Source organism: Helianthus annuus, chromosome 6, assembly GCF_002127325.2.
Source record: "Helianthus annuus cultivar XRQ/B chromosome 6, HanXRQr2.0-SUNRISE, whole genome shotgun sequence".
NCBI lineage: Eukaryota > Viridiplantae > Streptophyta > Magnoliopsida > Asterales > Asteraceae > Helianthus > Helianthus annuus.
Window position 1 is genome coordinate 49,494,361 of NC_035438.2, and position 21,272 is coordinate 49,515,632.

The window sequence follows — 21,272 nt, forward strand, 5'->3', positions numbered from 1 at the left end:
CCATGAAGTTCTTGAAAGTGCAGACGGGCTGCTGAGCGTGTTGACCTATTGTGTACGAATAGGACAAGGTTAAACACAAGAGTTAATGTAGGATCTAAAGATCCTAGTGTGAGTCTAAACTGCAGGGTATACTACCTGCTTGAGCAGCTGCAAGTGCCGCAGCAACTTGTTCATTAACGAAAGCCGTCAACTGGGCTTGTGTCATGTTAATTCGTCCGGCCATTGATCTTCACATCAAAGGCAACATAAGTGAGAAAGGTTCGCGAATAGTGCGATGACAGAAGAGTGTAAGCACACAAGTGTTCTTAAGCAATAACAAGTAGTGAGCAATGTAATCTAAGTATACCACGAGCAAAGTTCTATGCATATCTAGCATGTAGGCAATAAACATAAATCTTATTACCTAGGATGTTGAGTCTTGCACGTCGAGCGAAGCGTCGTTATGGATCATTGAGAGCACTGTTCTGGTTATAGTCTGGTTTTAATAAAACGTTTTCCCATATTAAAACCAAGTTCTCTATAACCAATGGCTCTGATACCAATCTGTCACACCCCCAAAATCCACCCGCGGAGTATCACCGCTTGGGAGCGTGACTGACCAGGATCAAGCCACCAATCATATAGAACAATATGTATAATAAAAGTATTGCTATTAAACCAAACCAAATCCATATGAAAGGTGTTCCAAAACATAAGTAAGTTATCATTGTTTAGCGGAAGCGTATAAGTAAATCCCAACATAAATAAGTGTGTAATGCAATAACGTGTTCAACAAACAATCATGATCCAAGCCCACAACGACCAGCTCCTCCCTGTGCAAACTCCATGTATCTAACGACCTGCAAGGCATGTAACAGAGGATCAACAACTAGTTGAGCGAGTTCACAGAAAGTAAATGCGTAATAGTAAGTTCGTTTGTAACATGTGGCTCGACTGGGCCGATAGTACTTTCAAATGGGTGGGGACTTCCCATGTTGTATAACCACTAGACTATTCATAACCATAAGTGTTCTACATATCCCGAGAACAGTATCACGTACAAGTTTACGTAGGTTTTACGTAAGTAATCCTTCACAACCGAGGATAGGGGTACGCAGGGGTTTACGTAGGTTTTACGTAAGTGCCTGACACAACCGAGGCAGTAGCGAGCATAATTTCACGTAGGTTTTACGTGAGTATCCTTCACAACCGAGGATAGCGAGTAGCATAAGTATACGTAGGTTTTACGTATGTGTCCTGCACAACCGAAGACGATGGTATGGTAGTCTAGTAACAGTATATGTATGAATCTATTCAACCTTATTTCTTCAATCCCATTCCCAAACCCTGGGAATCCCATGCCTTAGTAAGGGTGTGAACTCACCTTGGTTTGCTCGGTATGCTAGGTTATGCACTCACAAGTAATCAATCAAGTCCTATTGTATGCACGTATAACAATCAGTTTCGAATTCACAATATTTCACATGTAATCAATGTTTCACACAAATGCTCATCACAGTTTGTACTAACATGATTATTGATTCACATTCTTGGGAGAGTCGCAGTCTTAACGATGTTAGCAACTTATCAGAGTTTACAAACATAACAGGAATGATACGGTCACATCGTTAATTAACTAGCAGGATATACTAATTGAGTTAACAACAGTTAACCACTTACATAGTCATGCACGTAACTTAACAAAGTTAACAATTTAACAGGTTCAAATATATATTCATAGTTGTCACATATAACATATAACAACTTAACATATATTCGTAGTTCCATTTTTAACAACACACTAATCGGACAGGGGCTTACCCTATAAAAGAACTCGGACAGACAAGTGGGGGGGGTTTCCCTGTTCAAAAGTCGGACCAAAGGGGGTGGGGGTTCAAAGGTCGGACATGGGGGTTTCTCATGAAATTCGGACCCCATGACTTATGTCAAAACTCGGACAAAACTCCCACCTTTAATAAAGCTCGGACAACATAAGGGGGGGTTAAATTCGGACATAGTGCAAGGTCGGACCCCTTTGTGTTGTTTTAAAAGTCGGACACATCAATGTATAAGAACTCGGATCATGTGTGATTTACTTAAAGTTCGGACCTTTTATACTTAATACAAAAATTCGGACATTGTGTGGTGTACATAAAACTCGGACATTCACAGTAATAAGAAACTCGGATTACATGTCCTATGTTTAAAGGTCGGACCCTATGTTCCTTTTAAAGGTCGGACATATGTTGGGCATTAAGCTCGGACCATTACATCTTATAAAACTCGGATCCTTAATGCATTTCATAAAACTCAGACTACAAGCAATCACAATTGAAACAGTTACGTTCTATTATTCAACCAGTTACGTTTTCATACAATCAAAACCCTAATTCACATTACAGAAATCATAAGCAGTCAATCGATGATTACAATAACTATCATAAAATGAGCGATCCATCAATCATACAACTAATCATCATCGTCATCACAATAATTCAGAATCAAATCAATAATCACAGCCTATCACATGAAGAACTAGGGTTTTAACATCAATCAATCAATCAATCAACAATTAACATCAGACAATGATTAAACAATTACCTTGATTGATTCTAAATGGAATGGAAGATTAAATTTGTTGCAAGAGACTTGTGAAGCCAAGAATGATGAGAAGATGATTGTAGAGAGGATTAGGGGATGTGAGGGTACGTGTTTTGATTCTTGTGATGATTAGTGAATGATTAGGGAAAGAGATTAGGGTTAAGTATCTCTAGGATTTCACTAATTACCCTCTACCTCCCTAAGTATCATATTTTACACATGTACACCATCTCATAACAATTTCATAGTTTCACCACCAAGTTTACATATTTGACAAGTCTTTCAATATTTAACAAACAATCATGCACAATCACACCATACAATTCATTGCATCGAAGCGTATAAAATTCCATAACAACTAATTGTGCAAATAAATAACTAAACAATAAATGAACGTGCAATAAATGCGAAATAGAAATCTTGGAAATTCGAGTTGTCACATTATCCCCAACTTAAAAGAAATTTCGTCCCGAAATTTGGTACGCACTCACTGAGGAAGCTAGGTAAGCTGTATTGTTCACTGGTTTTCCTAGGGTGTCACAGTCCAAATTCACCAACTATTGGAACATCCATCCAATATCCATTACTCCTAACTGGAGTCTTGGATCTCAAACCTGTTGATGGAATTTGATTTTGATTTCCACTAGGTCTTTGGTCCTGAGGGTTCCTATATACATTTGGACAATTTGACCTTTGGAAATTCTGATTTTGAAACCTTGAATTTTGATTCCAAGAAGCATTATTGTTGTAATTTCTAAAGCCATTGTTATAAAAAGTTCGACCACCATTATTCAGGTATAGATTTTGATATTGACTTTGACTTCTGAAATTATTAGAATTATAATTCTTCATTCTAGGTGAACTGATCTGCCTGGTGGAGATCTAGGCTGAAATCTAGGTTGATTTCTTTGAAAACGAGGAACTTGAGGAGTTCCTTTTTCAGCCTTATCTACACCAACAGCAACATTCTGTGGTTGCTTAGGAGCATATTTCTTTGGAGAATTTGACCCTTTCTCCTCACTATCACCATTCTTCACTGGTAATTTCCCTCTCTGTTTGTCACTCATTTGTGCTTCACTATTTTTGTTAGGACAGCAGCTAGCTACATGTCCCTTTATGTGACACCTGAAGCACGATCTCCTTTTCAAAGACTTCTTAGCTGGAGTCTCTGAGGTAGCTCCCTTATCTGATGGTGATGATGCCTTAGAAGAATTCTGTTCAGTTTGCTTAATTTCAGATTTTTCTTTGTTCTTATTTTTAGCAAACTCTACATTTGATTCTTTTTCAATAACAGCAGTTTCATTTTTCATATCACTACCTTGAACAAAATTAATCTTTTTAACAAAAGTTTGATTTTTGCCCTTTGGAGGTGAATTTTTCTTTTTCAAAGATTCCCTGTTATTGTTCTTCCTAGCATCACCATTCTCAGACCCCTCACCTTGACTTGATGTACATCCGAAACTACTTGGTGAAGTTGACATACAGGCTGCTAGCTCATCTTCATCAGGCTGGAAAGAATAGTCATGACTAAGAGGAGGTGGGACTTCATTAAAGCCCTGGAAGCCCACAGTGGTCTTGTCATTACTCTTCTTTAACCCACCCATCATGTGTTTCATAACAAAAGACGAATCTCTGAATTGACTTAATTTCTGTTCAAGTTCAATAATTTTGAGTTGTGCATCTGACAACTCTTTGCATTTTTCAGAATTCTCTTTTGTTTTCTTAGCCATCATTTCATGAGCTAAGTCTATTACTTGAAGTTTTTCGTTTAATTTGCATGTTAAGGCTTCGATCACTTTCATAACCTTTTATCTTCTTCAAGTATAGAGATTCATTTCTTTTAGCAAAAAAGTTTGACTCTTTTATGCTAGACATCTCGCTCACCAGACTTTGATTTTGAGTTGACAACCTGTCGACCTCACCCTGTAGTTCACGACACATCAAACACATAGAATTAGATTTTACCTCTTCCTCATGAACTTCTGTAGTTCCATCAGCAACAACCTTTTCAGCTTCACTCTCCGTCTCTACTTCAGCATCCACTTTTGCTTCAGCATTCTCCACTTGAGATTCAGCATCACTCACACTAGTTTCAGCCTCATCAACTGGCACTATCTCTGCCAAAAATGCCTGAGTGACACTCTCATTTCCCTGATATCTCTTTTGTAATGCATCCCACATATCCTTTGAATTTGTGTACTTCGCAAAGGTATGTTTGATGCTCTCAGGTAAGGATGTCTTTATTGCAGCTAAAGCTCTCTTTTCAGCATTAACCATAAGTTTCTCAGATTCATCCATCTTATCATAAGAGATCACTTTCACTCTTCCTTCAACATGACGTGTAGGAGCAACATATCCATCTATCATACAAGTCCACATCCTTGCATCCTGAGATTTAATGAAGGATGTGAAGCTGTTTTTCCAAGTAAGATAGTTCTCCACCTTCATCATCTTAGGTGCATTCACGTTGGTCATGTTCGACATTTTAAACGATGCAGACTGAGAAAACCGTACAGAATTTTTCCGAAAACAGTGGTTACCAAATTACACCTTTAGAATCGTCTCGAAAAGACGAATCCAATGATATATAATGTCAAAAACCAATTTCGGGATTTTCCAGAGTCTGTTTTTTTTTTGTCCTAAAAATCCAAGGAATCTAACGGCGCAAACGGTTCTGAAAAACGAGCTACGGATCAAATTCTATTTGCGAAACACTGAAAATTTTCCGACGCTTGCCAACTTAAATTCCACCCCTTAACTTCTCTACTAATTTCGCTGGGTTTGTTTAATTTCGCTGGCCAAAACGTTAATTATGCTGCTCTAGTTCGCTGAGATGTTCAAGTTCACTGATCAGTTAATTTCGCTGGTCAAGTCAAATTCGCTGGTAAATTCGCTATTATGACGACCAGTAAAGTCGCCGAAAACCGTAATAATTTCGTTGTGGAAAATTTATACGGTTACCAAAGTCGCCTTTGGATTTTACTTCGCCGATCACCGAGTAATTTTGTCACAAATTCGCTGGGTGTTAATTTCGCTGGTCAGTCAGCAAAATTAATCAAATTCGCCAGTTAAGTTTGGAAACTTGATCTGATTGAAATTTTGAAGATTTTTCTGATTTTCTAACACTAATCTGCAAAATCAAAACACCAAATCAGCAACTTAAAATCGAAAATTATGAAGAACCGATTGAATAAACACGAAGAACACGAAGAACAGTCTTCGAATCTTCAAGTCTATCAGCCGAAAACTTTTCCAGAATCAACCGAATCTTTCCAAAAATCCTGCAAACCACCAAACAAACAAACCAGAAGATCAAACAGCCGAAAATTCGAAAATTTATCAAACCAAAACACACAAATTTCGATAATTTTAAAAACCCTAATTTTCAGTTTCAAAAATTTTCGAAAAACTTCCTGTTTCTGCTGCAAACAATTCTGAACCGAGCTTCTTCAAGAGCCTAATGCTCTGATACCAATTGTAGGTCCCCTTGATGTATATGGATCTTTCACAGAATCGTCTTTCCAATCAAGAGTGCGGAATCCTCTTGATCAGAATTAGCAGAAAACGTGTAGGAACAGAAATCAGCAATCACTTTTGTTAGTGCAGTTGTCTGTCGACTACATCTTCGTTCGTGTCTTAGAATGATAGATTGATAAAGAGAGTGAAGCCCGAAGACTGATCAAGACTGAAGTACTGAAGACAGCATTGCTGTGACTCGATAGTCGACTCCATCAACATCTGAGGGGGAGTCTGTTGGTGCACTACATCTGCTGATTCCGTCTTGTATCGAGTTAATGTCTTAGAACGTTAGATCTGGGCACGTAATACTAGAAATAGTGAAAATGTATAGGTTTTAGATGATTGGACCGCTTTTAGAGTCAAATTAGATAGTTGGGCCGCTCATTAGTCAGTTAGATACATGAACCGCTCGAATGGTCATGTTCTGGACCGCTTTTATGACAAGATGTTAGAACCGCTCGAGTAACATGTATGGGCCGCTTATTGGGCCTGTCCAATAAGCGGTTCCCAATCTCTATAAATAGCCTGATGAGCGATCCCAGTTGTAAGAGTCGTAGAAATCGTGCCGAGGTTCTGCCGGTACGAGATTTGAGCTGTAAACGTTTGAAATCAATAAACAAGTAGTTAAAAGTGATTTGCCTGTTGTTTCTACCTTAGTTTCTTGTTATTCCGCACCTGAAACCAAGGAGAAAGCCTCTGAACGACTCGTTCGGGTCACCAAACGATCCTACAATTGGTATCAGAGCTTAGGAGGAGGTTCTCTGCAGAAATTAGCTGGATTTTGTCACTTTTTCTTACTTCTACACCTTCTTTTTCAGATTCAGACACTTTCAACGGTCGAAATTTGCTGAAAAACTCAGGGATTGTGCGCGATGGCATAGAGATAAATCCTGGAAAGTTTCGGATCAAAATTCGAAGTTTAAGTGGGTAAAAATTGAGTTTGAAACTATGGACCGCTCGATCGAACAGGTAGTGAACCGCTTATTCGGACGGTTGTGAACCGCTCATTCGGTCGGTTGTCTGTGGACCGCTCCAAAATTGACTGTCGACCGCTCATCCGAACTACCTGAACCGCTTATCCGTACAAGTCTGAACCGCTTATTCGGTCAAACAACAAATTTTTGAACCGCTTATTTGAACAAAATCTGGATCGCTTTTTCGATCAGTTCCTGGATCGCTCATCCGAACTAATCTGGACCGCTTATTCGGATTGATTTGGACCGCTTTTTCAGACAATTTTTTGAACTTTTTATTCGAAAAATTGTTTCGCTTATTCGTCACATCTGAAAAACCGAGTTACTGAATCATGGGTTTTAATGTGTTTAACATGACTCAAGAAGAATGTGATAGAAGAAGAGTGCTAACGAAAGAGTTTGATTCATTTTCAGGTTTTCCAGGAGAAAGCACAAGATGTGTAATTGAGAGATATATCCATCTTGTTAGTTCAATGTCTGATTTAGATATTACAAAAGAACCAGAAGAGTGGGTTGAAAAATTTATCAGTGCTTTACCGAAAGAAGAATGGGAAGATTATGTCTTGAACTTGAAAAGTTCTAGAGAATTTTCTCAACTGACAATTACTCCACTCATTAAAAGGATTGAAGAACAGATGGTGATCAAGGATGAGAAAAGGAAAGAAAAAGCTGTAAAAGTCAAAGAATCTGTGAAGAATGAATTGTCAAGGTCTGCATCAGTATGCTCAAATTGTCGCAACTTCAAGACAGTCAATGACAAACTTGTGAAGGATGCAGAAAGTTTAGCATTGGAGATCAAGAAGTTGAACAATAAGAAGAAAGATGATGAAAAACAGATTCTAGACTTACAGGGTATTTGTGAGAAGTTGAAAGTCGAAAATGGCAAACTGTTGGGTAGTGTGAACAGTTTGACATTAGAGACCAAAGGTTTGAAAGAAAATGAAAAGGTTTTTGAAAGCAAACAGAAATCATCAGAAAATGAAGATTTCTGGATAAAATTGGAGAACAAAAATCTTAAAGCTAATGAAGTGAAACTTCAAGAACAGATAAATGTTTTGGAAAATGAAAAATCTGTTCTTGAAAATTTGAAAAATGAAAATGAAAATTCAATCAAGTCTCATCTTGAAAGAATATCTAAGCTTGAAGACGAAGCTAAGAGTTCAAGGATCAAGATTGATGAACTTAAAAAGAAATTGATCAGTTTTGCGACTAAATCTGACAAGTTGAATATTCCTTGTCCAAAACCGATCAATTCAGTTCCAATAAGTGACTGTGTCACAAACTTTGACTCTGTCAAAGTTGAAGATTGTGATGATGCATCCGATGATGAAAATGTTAAAAAAGAAAAACAAAAATTGTTTTTAAATTTGAAAGAAAAAATTCAGAAAACTGTTTTGCAATCGACCGAAAAAGGTGAATGTTCTAAGCAAAAGCCTTTGAAGAAGAAAGCAGAACAGAAACAAAAAGATAATAAAAGTTCATCGGATCGATCATCCAATCAAAAACAAAATTTACAAAAAATAAAAAATGAAAACTCAAAAAAGTTGGTAATAAGTGGTGCAGGTCAGACCACAGTGCTAAAGCGTCAAATCCAACAAAGTTGAGGAAGGAATATCACCAGGCCAAACAGTGTTACGACTTGAGTGTTTGGTACAACGGTGATAACTGGTACGATAACAGAATGTGTTACAGCTGCGGCTATCATGGACACATTGCTGTTAATTGCCAGTACTGGAGATATGAGACCAGGAGGTGCTTTAATTGCAACATCAAAGGTCACATTGCCAGAGATTGCCCAAGGAGATCGAATGAAAGATTGAGGGCTAATTCTCAGAAATCGGAAAAGATTCCAGTCAAAGTCAAGCCCCAGGAACAGAAGGTTCTGAAACCTAAAGTTCAAGAGCAGTCAATTCCGGAAAAGAAAGTCAAACTTTCACAGGGGCAGAAAGACAGACTGATGAAAAAGAGGAAGAAGGCGAGAGAGTATCTCGAGAAGATTTTGTCCTCGGGTTCACAGGACAAACAGATTAATAGTTCTGATGAATCTACTTCTTCATCTGCAAAGTTGAGCAAAAAGAATTCATCAGATACAAATCTGAGGACAAAAGAGGAGAAGAAGAAAGAAAAGGTCGGCGATGAATCTGACAGGTCAAAGTCGGACAAGCCACCTTCAGGCAATGATTCTGTTATGGTAAAACCAGAGGAGCCATTGGTTGAGGTAAAAGTTGAGAATTCTAGTTTAACAATGGATGAGAAAAACTTTCCACCATTGTTGAGCAAGAATTCAAAATCACCCAAGGGCAGTCAGGCTTGGGTGAAATTGTTTAAATAGAAAAACCTGACTTGCCGGAGATCCCAAGATGGTATCGTGGATCATGAATCGGCACATTTCTTGAGAAATTTCACGTTGGTGATTTTTCGATTTACATGTGGTAAATCAGGGACATTAATTTGTACTTGATTTTCTACTGATGGTTTATGGTAAACTGGAAATGATAAATCTTTAAAAGGTTTGAAGAAAACAAGATGATGAGATAACCCCAAATCTACAAATGGTTGGAACACAAACTAATTTTTCCGGAAAAACCATTTTGATTGAAACAAACTTAAGTGTTTTGAAATCACAATGGGAAAATAGTTTGTTGTGAGGGGGATTTCTGATTGTTTTTTGCACGAGAATGGTGAATTGAGGTAATTCACATAATGTTGTCAAGTTTCTTGTATAGTTTGTTTTCAATTTTTCCTCAGAAAATCAAAATTGAAACATATTTTGATTTTAGGGGGAGTAAGAAAATTTTGAAAAATTTAAAAAATTGAAAAATGAAAATGAGTTTTGCTGCAAAAAGAGGAGATGATAGTACATCGGTGGACTATCACAGCATGCTAGAGATTTGTAAAGACAAAATTGTTTTTAAACAAGTCTTACTAATGATGTGTCAGTAGGCTTCACACAGTTAGTAAATTGTATTCGAGATATAAACATAAAATCAAAACTTACTTATTTTGTGGGGAACACTACTTGGATATATAGGTAACCCCTGAAATCTCGTTTGAAAGGTTTCTTATTCTGGAATACTAGGTTCTTGTACTTAAATGATGTCTGGGGTATTATTCCGGGACTTCTGCTGAACGGTGGTTCTGACCTAGTCCCTGGCTAATACTTTCTTCATATGCTTGAAACATAGCATAAAGCCCTCAGCTGATTAGACAATAAAATTGATGATCAGTTGTTGTAGCTGAAAAGATCCTCTAAAGGGGACCCACTGCTAAGTCGAAGCTGATATCTCTCTGCTGAACGGAAGTTCTGACCTGAGATCCCTCAGTTCTCGCATTTTTCCCCTAATTTATATACAGATATCATTTGTAGTTATACTTACCTGTAGATCAGAATATTGAGATCTGGATACGGGAGTATATTCAAGAGGTGGGACACTTAAATAAGTCTAAGTTCTAAAACATTAAATACGTATCTTGAATCAATTGAAAATTTGTGTAGGGGTTTAAGTGGACAACAATACTGACAATCAGAAGTAAATTTGTTTTTAACATTTGCTGATTAATCAAGATCAACGGTGTTGGTGATATGTCTAAAAAACCGATATGATCCTCTTGCACAATCTCTCAAAAATAGTGTTCATTTCTGTTTTTCTATAAATTCAAAAATCCAAAAATATTGTATTTTTGTTTGATATTTGAAAATTACAAAAAGATTTTCGACAACAGAGTGTGAAGAACTGATATTTGACATTTCAAGTGCTAAACATGTTGAACTTGTGGTTTGGGAGAGTATGTTAAATTGTGAAGATTTGAAATGCAAATTTGGTTCATTAACTTGATGAATAAGTTGAATGGTAACCTACAGTTTGATCTTCATAATTTTTCTTATATGATTTGCTGATTCATTAAGTTGAATTGCAAATTGTATTAGTTTGTAATAGTATGGTTGAGTTTTGCAGGTTTCTGATCCTGTTGCTACGAATAGCCAGGAGACACATCAGAACCAGAGGAGAGCTTAAACAGAGAAAGCCAGGAGTTGATTTCAATGGTGATAACGATTTCCAGACAGAGATCTCAGCATTATGTTTGGGGGAGTCTGATGAAAGTTAGAGCCAGAGAATGATCCAGGCATGTGATTCCAGGAAGGAATTCCTGAAGAAGATATTATTCCAGGCTGAGTTCCTGAAGAAGGCCGAACAAGATTGAAGAGTTGTGATTGTTTGAAGTCTCTCACTAAAGATTCCGTCAACATTCAAGGGGGAGTCTGTTAGTGCAGTTGTCTGTCGACTACATCTTCGTTCATGTCTTAGAATGATAGATTGATAAAGAGAGTGAAGCCCGAAGACTGATCAAGACTGAAGTACTGAAGACAGCATTGCTGTGACTCGATAGTCGACTCCATCAACATCTGAGGGGGAGTCTGTTGGTGCACTACATCTGCTGATTCCGTCTTGTATCGAGTCAATGTCTTAGAACGTTAGATCTGGGCACGTAATACTAGAAATAGTGAAAATGTATAGGTTTTAGATGATTGGACCGCTTTTAGAGTCAAATTAGATAGTTGGGCCGCTCATTAGTCAGTTAGATACATGAACCGCTCGAATGGTCATGTTCTGGACCGCTTTTATGACAAGATGTTAGAACCGCTCGAGTAACATGTATGGGCCGCTTATTGGGCCTGTCCAATAAGCGGTTCCCAATCTCTATAAATAGCCTGATGAGCGATCCCAGTTGTAAGAGTCGTAGAAATCGTGCCGAGGTTCTGCCGGTACGAGATTTGAGCTGTAAACGTTTGAAATCAATAAACAAGTAGTTAAAAGTGATTTGCCTGCTGTTTCTACCTTAGTTTCTTGTTATTCCGCACCTGAAACCAAGGAGAAAGCCTCTGAACGACTCGTTCGGGTCACCAAGCGATCCTACAACTTTCAACCCGGGTTTCTATTGATTATCAATCAAACTGAATTACAATCAATCAAACCCTAACCAACACTCAATTTCGTCCAAGCCTATGTCTCTCACGAAATTGCTCTCTCAAAATACTGTTTTGGCTGATTAACTGATTAACCTCAAACCCTAATGTCTAACCTTGTTTATATAACACAAGGTTTACAACTGGGCTAGGTCAAACATCATGGTCTGCGAATTGGACAGGCCCAATTCGCCCCCATCACCCAATTCTTTGGGTTTAGTTAGCCCAAACATTACAACTAACTATTACAAAGCTAAACCCGCTAACTGTTTATCGTTTAACCAATTACAAGATATCCAAAGACCAAATCCAAGCTGTTGTCACAAACATGCACCAACAAACTCCCCCTTGACAATAGCTTCATAAAAACTTTGTCCTCAGTCTTTTGTCTTCAGTCTTCTTGCAATCTTCATGTAGTCTTGCACTGTTGGTCTTTGGATAGCTTCAGCTTCAATAGCTTCTGTCAGCAACAGACTCCCCCTAAGCTGATGCATCCAATCACCAAATCTTCAACACGTTAGCGTTTGAGTAAACTCCAGTTCAGCATTTGCACAACAATCTTCAAACTCTTCAATCTTGTCTGCAATATAGAAAGGAGGTTCTACCATGCATCCAATCAAACTCTCATCTTCACACTTCACAACAACTTCTCAGCAACAAACTGCTTCAATCTGTATACTATAAAACAAACATCTCGAGAAACCATAAGAATTTTTCAACATAAGTTAAATAAATTATTTTTCAAGAGATTAGTTAAATTGTATAACAGATTAAGCGTTTTCAACTTATCACCAACACGCAAAACTTTTTGTCCAACACAAAAGATCCTGCCTGATTGAAAATTGTGAACTCACTTTCTAACACCGTCTCCCCTTATCAGTAACAATTCCTCCAAGAATAACAGTTTTCCGTACATTAAGAATTTTAAACAGAAAATGACACTATTTTTTGGATTTTTGTAGTTTTTGAAAGCAAGCAAATACAAAAGCAATAAACACTCTATTTTTGTGAGAATCACTGGTAAGAAGATCATATCAGCACAATCAAACTGTTTCACACAATTAGATAATTCTTTATTTAATTTTTCATGAAAAACAGTTCAAGATGATTACCAGTATGTTTGTCCTCTTAAACAAAATGCATGAACATTTCAAGTACCATTACCATATGATACGTTAAGGTAATTTTATTTACTGAAATACTAGTGTGTCCCACTTCAGGATATACCCCCGCGATCAAGGTATGCACAAAGATTCATCTTAGTAGGTGAGTATACTGATGTCATCCTTTAAGATATCCCAACTGTGTCTAGTTCTGCATATAAACTGTTTTATCATGTTTTAATTACTTAACTATAAACACCCAAATAAATAATAATCAAATCCTGGAAATATAAACAACACACTCTATCATGCAATTATGACATGTATGACTTACAGGTTCTGATGTTACCTTCACCTCTGTTTTAAGTTCATTCATACCATCAAGCACTGTGGGACTTCTTATGAGCTGTGGGAAGCTTTAGAGAAACGTTAGTTCATCAAGACAGAGTGTCGGAGGTCGTCCTTTAGATGAAGAAGCAGATGTTGTGGAAGAAGAGAAGAAGAAAGCTGCTGAGAAGAAGGCTGCAAAAGTTTCAAAGGGCTTGAATGGTGTGAATGAACTTACAACAGAGGTGAAGGTAACATCAGAACCTGTAAGTCATACATGTCATAATTGCACTGAACTACAGGGTCAAGTTAACAGACTATCGGAGCAAAACAAAATTCTGTTAGCTGAATTGGAAAAACAAAAAGAGTCAAATGTTCTTTTGATTAAAAGAGAGTCAAATTGCTTAAATGAACTCAAATCAAATGAACAAGAAATCAGTAGTTTAACAAGCAAAGTCAATGAACTGTTACAGATCATTGATTTGGCTCGTGAAACTATAAAAGATAAAACTAATGAATTTTCTGATAAGTGCAGGGAATTGGCCGTTGCACAAGACCAAATTGTTGAACTTAAAGGAAAGTTAGACAAATTTGGAAATTCTTCATTAGTTAGGACTCAAATTCAAAAAGGGTTGAAAAGAGTAATGATAAAAAGGGTTTGGGGTTTAGTAAAGCCTCATCTTCTAAAGATCAAGATTACTCGTTTTTACCTGATGAAAATGAGCTAATTGATTTTGTGCCTACTACACTAGCTGTAGTGGATCCGATAGCTGTGGACTTGCCAAGTAGTCCAGAAACTTTGAAAGAATCTGTTGAGTCTGACAGTACACCTCATAAATCGGATGAGGATACTAAAAAGGAAAAGAAGAAAACATTTAAAAAGAGATTTAAGAAAAAGAGAAATTACAAGACAAAATCTTGTTTTAGTTGTCACAATAGAGGGCACGTGGCGAGTTATTGTCCTTTGGAGAAAAATAAAGAAAAAGTTGATGAGGTTAAGGATGAGAATAGGGTTGGTTTGAATAATAATGTGCAACCACATTGTCAATGTAATCAACCAAGGTTTCAATCTAAAACTTCAACACCAAGACGATTTGATAGACCAAGAAACAATTTTTCACATTTTAGTCATTTCAATGGTAAATCAAATCGGTTTCAAAATCAAAATAGAAATTTTGGATATCAAAATCGATACCAGAGTTTTGGTAATCGAAATTTTCAAAGAGGAAACGAACATAGGGGTTTCAGTAACTCAAATGTTCAACATAATAAAAAATTGTTTCAAAATTCACGGTTTGATAATGGGAGAAGAAGGTATCAAGATAATAATTTTCAGAGGTCAGAAAATCCGAGATTTTATTGGAACTCTCGTGATAAAAGACCTAGTGAAAATTATAAATCTTGTTCAACAACGAGTACAACATCCAAGACACCAGTTAGGTGTGATGGATATTGGTTAGAAGCATCATATACTGATTTACATGGTCGACCCAAAACCGGTCAGGTTTGGGTTGTTAAATCTAACTAAGTTGTTGAGAATGTGCAGGATGACCAAGAAGGACTGTTGATGTGTTCGACAGTGGTTGTTCCTGTAAAGCGTCTGAGGTGAATAGTAGGTGAACATGGGTAACGAACTATTTACATCAGTGATGGATATGATTTTTCTAAACTTCAAAAGTGAAAAACTTATTGTCAGATTGAAGGGGGAGTCACTTTTCACAACTAACTATTACAAAGCTAAACCCGCTAACTGTTTATCGTTTAACCAATTACAAGATATCCAAAGACCAAATCCAAGCTATTGTCACAAACATGCACCAACAATTACATTTGGGTAAGGACACTAACGATAAGCCGAGATTGTGGAGACTTTTGAAGACCACATATGACTACGTAATTTTGATACACTAACATATTTAATGGACAAGGGTAGGGTGACCATGTGTCCCCGTTGATGTGATACATTTTGGAAGACAACACAATGGTGGCCAGGGAATAATGAGAAGCCAATCAACATTAAGCATGCGACAATACTTTGTGACCAATGACCAACGAAAGCTCAGTCGCTATGTCTTCATTAAGCACGTTATTGATCTATATGTGTGTGCTATAATTATAATGCTACATGCTTACTTTCTATGCTCTCATTAAACATAATTACCAAACTACTTGGTTATACTATGATTATACTATTGCTTGATTGGTTGGTATGATAACCTAATATGTGTCTGTGCATATGATCTCTAAACAACTATACGCACTCCCCGAACGAATAAGACCTGACCTAACCAATCTTCTTCTCAGAAGATGTCGATACAAGGGAACGTCGATACCAACAACCCTCTGCCGACAACAGCAGAGTCAAAACTGCAAGGGCGTATCTCGCAAGCCATCGCACAACTCGAGGCCCTTCGCTCTGAACACGGCGGAGGTACCTCAGGAAATGACACACCCAGCGGCTGCACTTACGAGCAGTTCTTGAACCACAAACCTCGAGAATTCGACGGCACTGGGGTGCCTTAGCTTTTGTGCGTCGGGTGGAGAAGACGAATTCTGTCTTACGGTTGAGCAAATATGCCCCAGAGTACGTAGCTGGACTATTTGTAGATGGGGCTCTGTCATGGTGGAACCTTCAGGTTCATACAATGGGCGAGACTACTGCGTATTCTTTGACGTGGGACGAATTGAAGGAGCTAATGCGCAAAAGATATTGCTCTAGGGGAAGTCCAGAAGTTGGAAACTGAATTGTGAAACTTGAAAATGGAAGGTACAAAGATAGCTGAATATGTGCAGAGATTTGGCGAATTATCACAAGTTGCATCGCGTTTGGTGGAACCAGAATCTAGGAAGATTGAACGTTTCATCGGGGGATTGGCACCCCAGATCCTAAGCCTGGTAACATCTAAGCCTTCAACAATCATCGAAGCAATCGACATGAGCGTGGCGCTCACTGAAGAAGCGATTAGACAAGGAAAATTTTCCACCACGGAAGAGAAAAATGAGACTCCCGTAGAGTCATCTGGGGATAACAAGAGAAAAATCGTAAATTTCAAGAAGGTTACTCGGGTGAGTAACGAGAAGAAGGCCAAAAAGGGAAAAGACTATATGGGTATCCTACCTGTGACAACTCGTATTTCGAACCTATTTTGTGTAACATTACGTGCTAATGTGAACTATATTATTTGATTTTACACATGATACGTTAAGATTATATGATTTGAATGTAGTGAATGTTGGTATGACAAACGAGCCCATGATGCACAAACCTTGGCCGATTACACAAGCCCATTAGGGCCACACTTTGGATTCGGCCCATCCCCCTTAATTTGATTAACACCTAGGGTGTTAGTAACCATCACACACCTTACCAAAACACTCCACACCAACAAACCCTAAGCTCTCTTCCACTCTCTCTTGGTGCGACGGCAAACCGAGACCATCTCTCGAAGCTTTTTGCTTGGACCGATCCTATCATTCACTCGACTCGGTTAGTGTTTGATGTTATTTACTTCGATACATGATATTTTGGTTGTATATGATTGCACTAGGGTTTCATGCTAGTAATGCTTATTGATGATATTATGTGATCGGTTTAGGACTAGGTAATATGTGATGATGTGTTGTTAAATCGGAGTGCATGATCTAGAACCGAATGCTAGTTAAACCGGCTGTGATATTATGATAGAGGGTTATGATTTAGGTTGCATGATAGTTCTATTAATCACATGAATCCGATCATATGTTCTGCATGTTGGTGAATAGATGTTCTTGATATGATGTGAACGTATATGAACATGTTTGATTTCTGAATAAGTTGTTGATTGATCTGTTTTTCGAAACTGCCAAGATGTTTGCTGATATTTAGGAATTGATTGAGCTGCAAAATATGGAAATCTGTTACACGCTGTCTCGACCAGGGTTGCGAGTCGAGAGCCCTTAGTCTCGACTCGAGACTACCTTATCAACACAAACAGCACAAACCGAGACCACGGTTGCGGGTCCGGTTGCGACTCGAGACCGTGTAGTCTCGACTAGACCATAACAACTCGAGACCATCCCAGTTGCGACTCAAGACTTCAAAACTAAAACACCTCGAGACCGACTAGTCTCGACTCGAGATCGATAGTCTCGACTCGAGACCGACAACACATGTACGCTATTGGGCCTTTACTGTTACGAGCCCAACTGATTGGGCCGGATACTTTGACTGGTTACGTGATTTCTATTGGACTTCTATGAATACTTGTGCATGCCATGTGTATACTTGTGTACAATACGTGTAGAACATACGTGCTATACTTGAATACGAACCTAACTTATATGGTAGCCATGGTAGGACGTGGTTGACCACCAAATAGCTTGATTTAACTTTTATGTGTATCTGCCGAGCAACCCAAGGTGAGTTCACACTCTTACCAAGGCATGGGATTCCCAGGGTGTTGGGAATGGGATTGAAGGGATAAGGTTGAATAAATTCAAACGGATACCATTACTAGACTACCATACCATCGTCCTCGGTTGTGCAGGATACATACGTAAAACCTACGTATACCTAAGTTACTCATTGTCCTCAGGTTGCGAAGGACACTCACGTAAAACCTACGTGAACGGATACTCACTACTACCTCGGTTGTGTCAGGCACTTACGTAAAACCTACGTAAACCCCCGCGTACCCCTATCCTCGGTTGTGAAGGATACTTACGTAAATCCTACGTAAATTTGTACGTATTACTGTTCTCGGGATAGGTAGAACACTTAAGGTAACACATAGTCTAGTGGGTAAATAACATGGGAAGCCCCCACCAATAGAAACCTATATCGGCCCAGTAGAGCCACCTGATACTCATGAACTTACCTTTACGCATTTACTTTCTGTGAAACTCGCTCAACTAGTTGTTGACTCTCTGCTGCATGCCTTGCAGGACCTTAGGTACTTAAGGAGCTTGCACAAGGAGGAGCAGGTCGTTGTGGGAATTGGATCGTGAACAAACACTTATTACTTTTCATACATTAACACCTATGTTGGGTTTCTACATTTCCCGCTATATTTACTTTTGTTGGTTTTGATAAACACCTTTCGTATTGATGGAAACTTTTACAATTTATTTATATGTTCAATATGATTGGTGGCTTGATCCTGGTCATGTCACGCCTCCAAGCGGTGGTACTCCGCGTGTGGATTTTTGGGGGTGTGACAGATTGGTATCAGAGCCATTGGTTATAAAGAACTCGGTTTTAATATGGAAAACTTTTTATTAAAACCAGACTATAACCAGAACAGTGCTCTCAACGATCCACAACGACGCTTCGCTCCACGTGCATGACTCAACATCCTAGGTAATATGGTTCATGTTTATTACCTGCTTGCTAGAAACGTATAGAAACTTTGCTCGTAGTACACTTAGATACACATGACACTATTGCCTGAGAATACCTACGTGCTTACACTTTTCTGTCATCGCCCTACTCGCGAACTATTCTTACTTACGCTACTTTTAAAATGAAGATCATGTCTGGACGAATTAACATGACTCAAGCCCAGCTAGAGGCTCTCGTTCAAGCTCAAGTTGCTGCGGCACTTGCAGCCGCCCAAGCAGGAGGTATATCCTGTAGTCATAGCACACACTAGGATCTTTAGATCCTACACTCTTAAGCTAGCTCTTGTGTTTAAACTTTGTCCTATTCGTACACAATAGGTCAACCAGCACAGCAACCAGTCTGCACTTTCAAGAACTTCATGGACTGTCGTTCGAGTACATTTAGTGGCACAGAAGGGGCGGTTGGACTCCTCCACTGGTTTGAAAAGCTCGAGTCTGTGTTCGAGATGTGTGAATGCCCTGAGGCTCGCAGGGTGAAATACGCCACTGGCACGCTAGAAGGAATAGCACTAACTTGGTGGAACGCCCAAGTTCAGATCTTAGGGTTGGCAGCTGCTAACGCCACACCCTGGAATGAATTCAAGGAACTGATCAAGAGAGAGTACTGCACTCGGGAAGACATCCACAAGTTGGAAGATGAGTTGTACCATCTGAAGATGACTGGATCGGAAATTGAAGCTTATACCAAAAGGTCAAACGAACTGGCCGTGCTGTGTCCAACTATGGTGGACCGTCCAGTTAAGCGCATTGAGTTGTATCTCAAAGGGTTGGCGCCAGAGATCCAAAGCCATGTTACTTCGGCTAATCTTGATAACATCCAGGCTATACAACGCCTCGCTCACCGCGTCACAGACCAGGCAGTGGATCAGAACAGACTGCCTAAACGTATCAGCGCTACTGCTACCGCTACTACTTCAGCTACTCCTGCTACTCCCAGTGACAGTAAGAGAAAATGGGATGGGGATTAAAGCAAGGGATCAGCTTCAGTTCAGTCTCAGGCCCAGCAGCGAAAGACTGACAGTTATCAGAGTCTCAGCCAGCACTCTTCAGGTAGTCACAGGCAGGGCGGATATCGAGGGAACCTCCCAAAGTGCAACAATTGCGTCAGACACCACAGTGGCCAGTGTAACAAGGGTCGCTGTCAAAGATGCCTCAAGATGGGTCATGAGGCCAAGGATTGTAGAAGCCCTCGACCTGCGAACCAGAATCAGCAGTAACCCCAAGCACAGCAGAATCAGCATCAGGGCAATAAGGGATGTTTTCATTGCGGTGCTGAAGGTCACTTCAAAAGGCACTGTCCTCAGCTGAACAGGAACAACAACAACAACAACAATAACAACAATCAGGGCAATGGCAACAACAACAACGGGGGAAACAACAACGGCAACGAGGCAAGGGGTCGTGCGTTTGTGTTGGGGCAGGGTGATGCCAGGAATGATCCCAACGTCGTTATGGGTAAGTTTCTTCTCGACAACATTTATGTTACTGCTTTGTTTGATTCGGGTGCATATACAAGTTACATGTCTTTGAAAATGAGTAAATTGTTAAAACGTACATCAACACCTCTAAACACCAAACACGTCGTAGAACTAGCTAATGGTAAGAGTTTAGAAGCCACGCAAATAGTCAGGGGCTGTAGTATCGTCTTAGCCGGTCAAACATTCTCGATCGACCTTATTCCCATAGTCTTGGGAAGTTTTGATATCGTTATTGGGATGGATTGGTTATCCCAGCATCAGGCTGAAATCTTATGCAGTGAGAAGATCATTCGCATTCCCCGTACTGGTCAAGAACCTCTCGAAGTTCAAGGCGACAAGAGTGGTGCTGTGGTTGGCATCATCTCTTTCTTGAAGGCACAGAAATGTCTGCGGAAGGGTCACACCGCAATCTTGGCACTCGTTTCAGATGCATCAGTGAAGGAAAAGAAACTGGAGGATATTCCAGTTGTACGCGACTACCCTCAGGTGTTTCCTGAAGATTTACCTGGATTACCGCCTCACCGTCAGGTCGAATTTCAAATCGAGCTCGCTCCAGGAGCAGCACCCATAGCTCGCGCACCATATCGTCTAGCTCCATCAGAATTGGAGGAACTGTCAAAGCAGCTACAAGAGCTCTTGGAAAAGGGCTTCATTCGTCCAAGCTCTTCGCCTTGGGGAGCTCCAGTATTGTTCGTGAGAAAGAAGGACGGTACCTTCAGGATGTGCATAGACTACCGGGAACTGAACAAGGTAACGGTGAAGAACCGTTATCCTCTTCCACGCATAGACGACTTATTCGACCAGTTGCAAGGGTCGTGTTATTACTCCAAGATAGACTTGAGGTCTGGTTATCATCAGCTGAGAGTCCGGGATGAGGACGTCTCCAAGACAGCATTTCGAACTCGCTACGGTCACTACGAGTTTCTCGTCATGCCGTTCGGGTTAA

The 21,272-nt window shown here is 39.3% G+C and overlaps 1 protein-coding gene across 1 annotated transcript in view; it reads left to right on the forward strand.

Annotated features, from left to right (window-relative positions):
• The window catches only part of LOC118479556 (splicing regulatory glutamine/lysine-rich protein 1-like), a 64,970-nt gene extending 48,757 nt beyond the window's left edge, over positions 1-16,213 (forward strand). Inside the window, exons 4-5 of the mRNA XM_035974134.1 lie at positions 13,565-13,735; positions 16,106-16,213. Coding sequence (XP_035830027.1) covers positions 13,565-13,735; positions 16,106-16,213 — 279 coding nt within the window. The remainder of the gene's footprint in view (positions 1-13,564; positions 13,736-16,105) is intronic.
• The last annotated feature ends 5,059 nt before the right edge of the window (positions 16,214-21,272 follow it).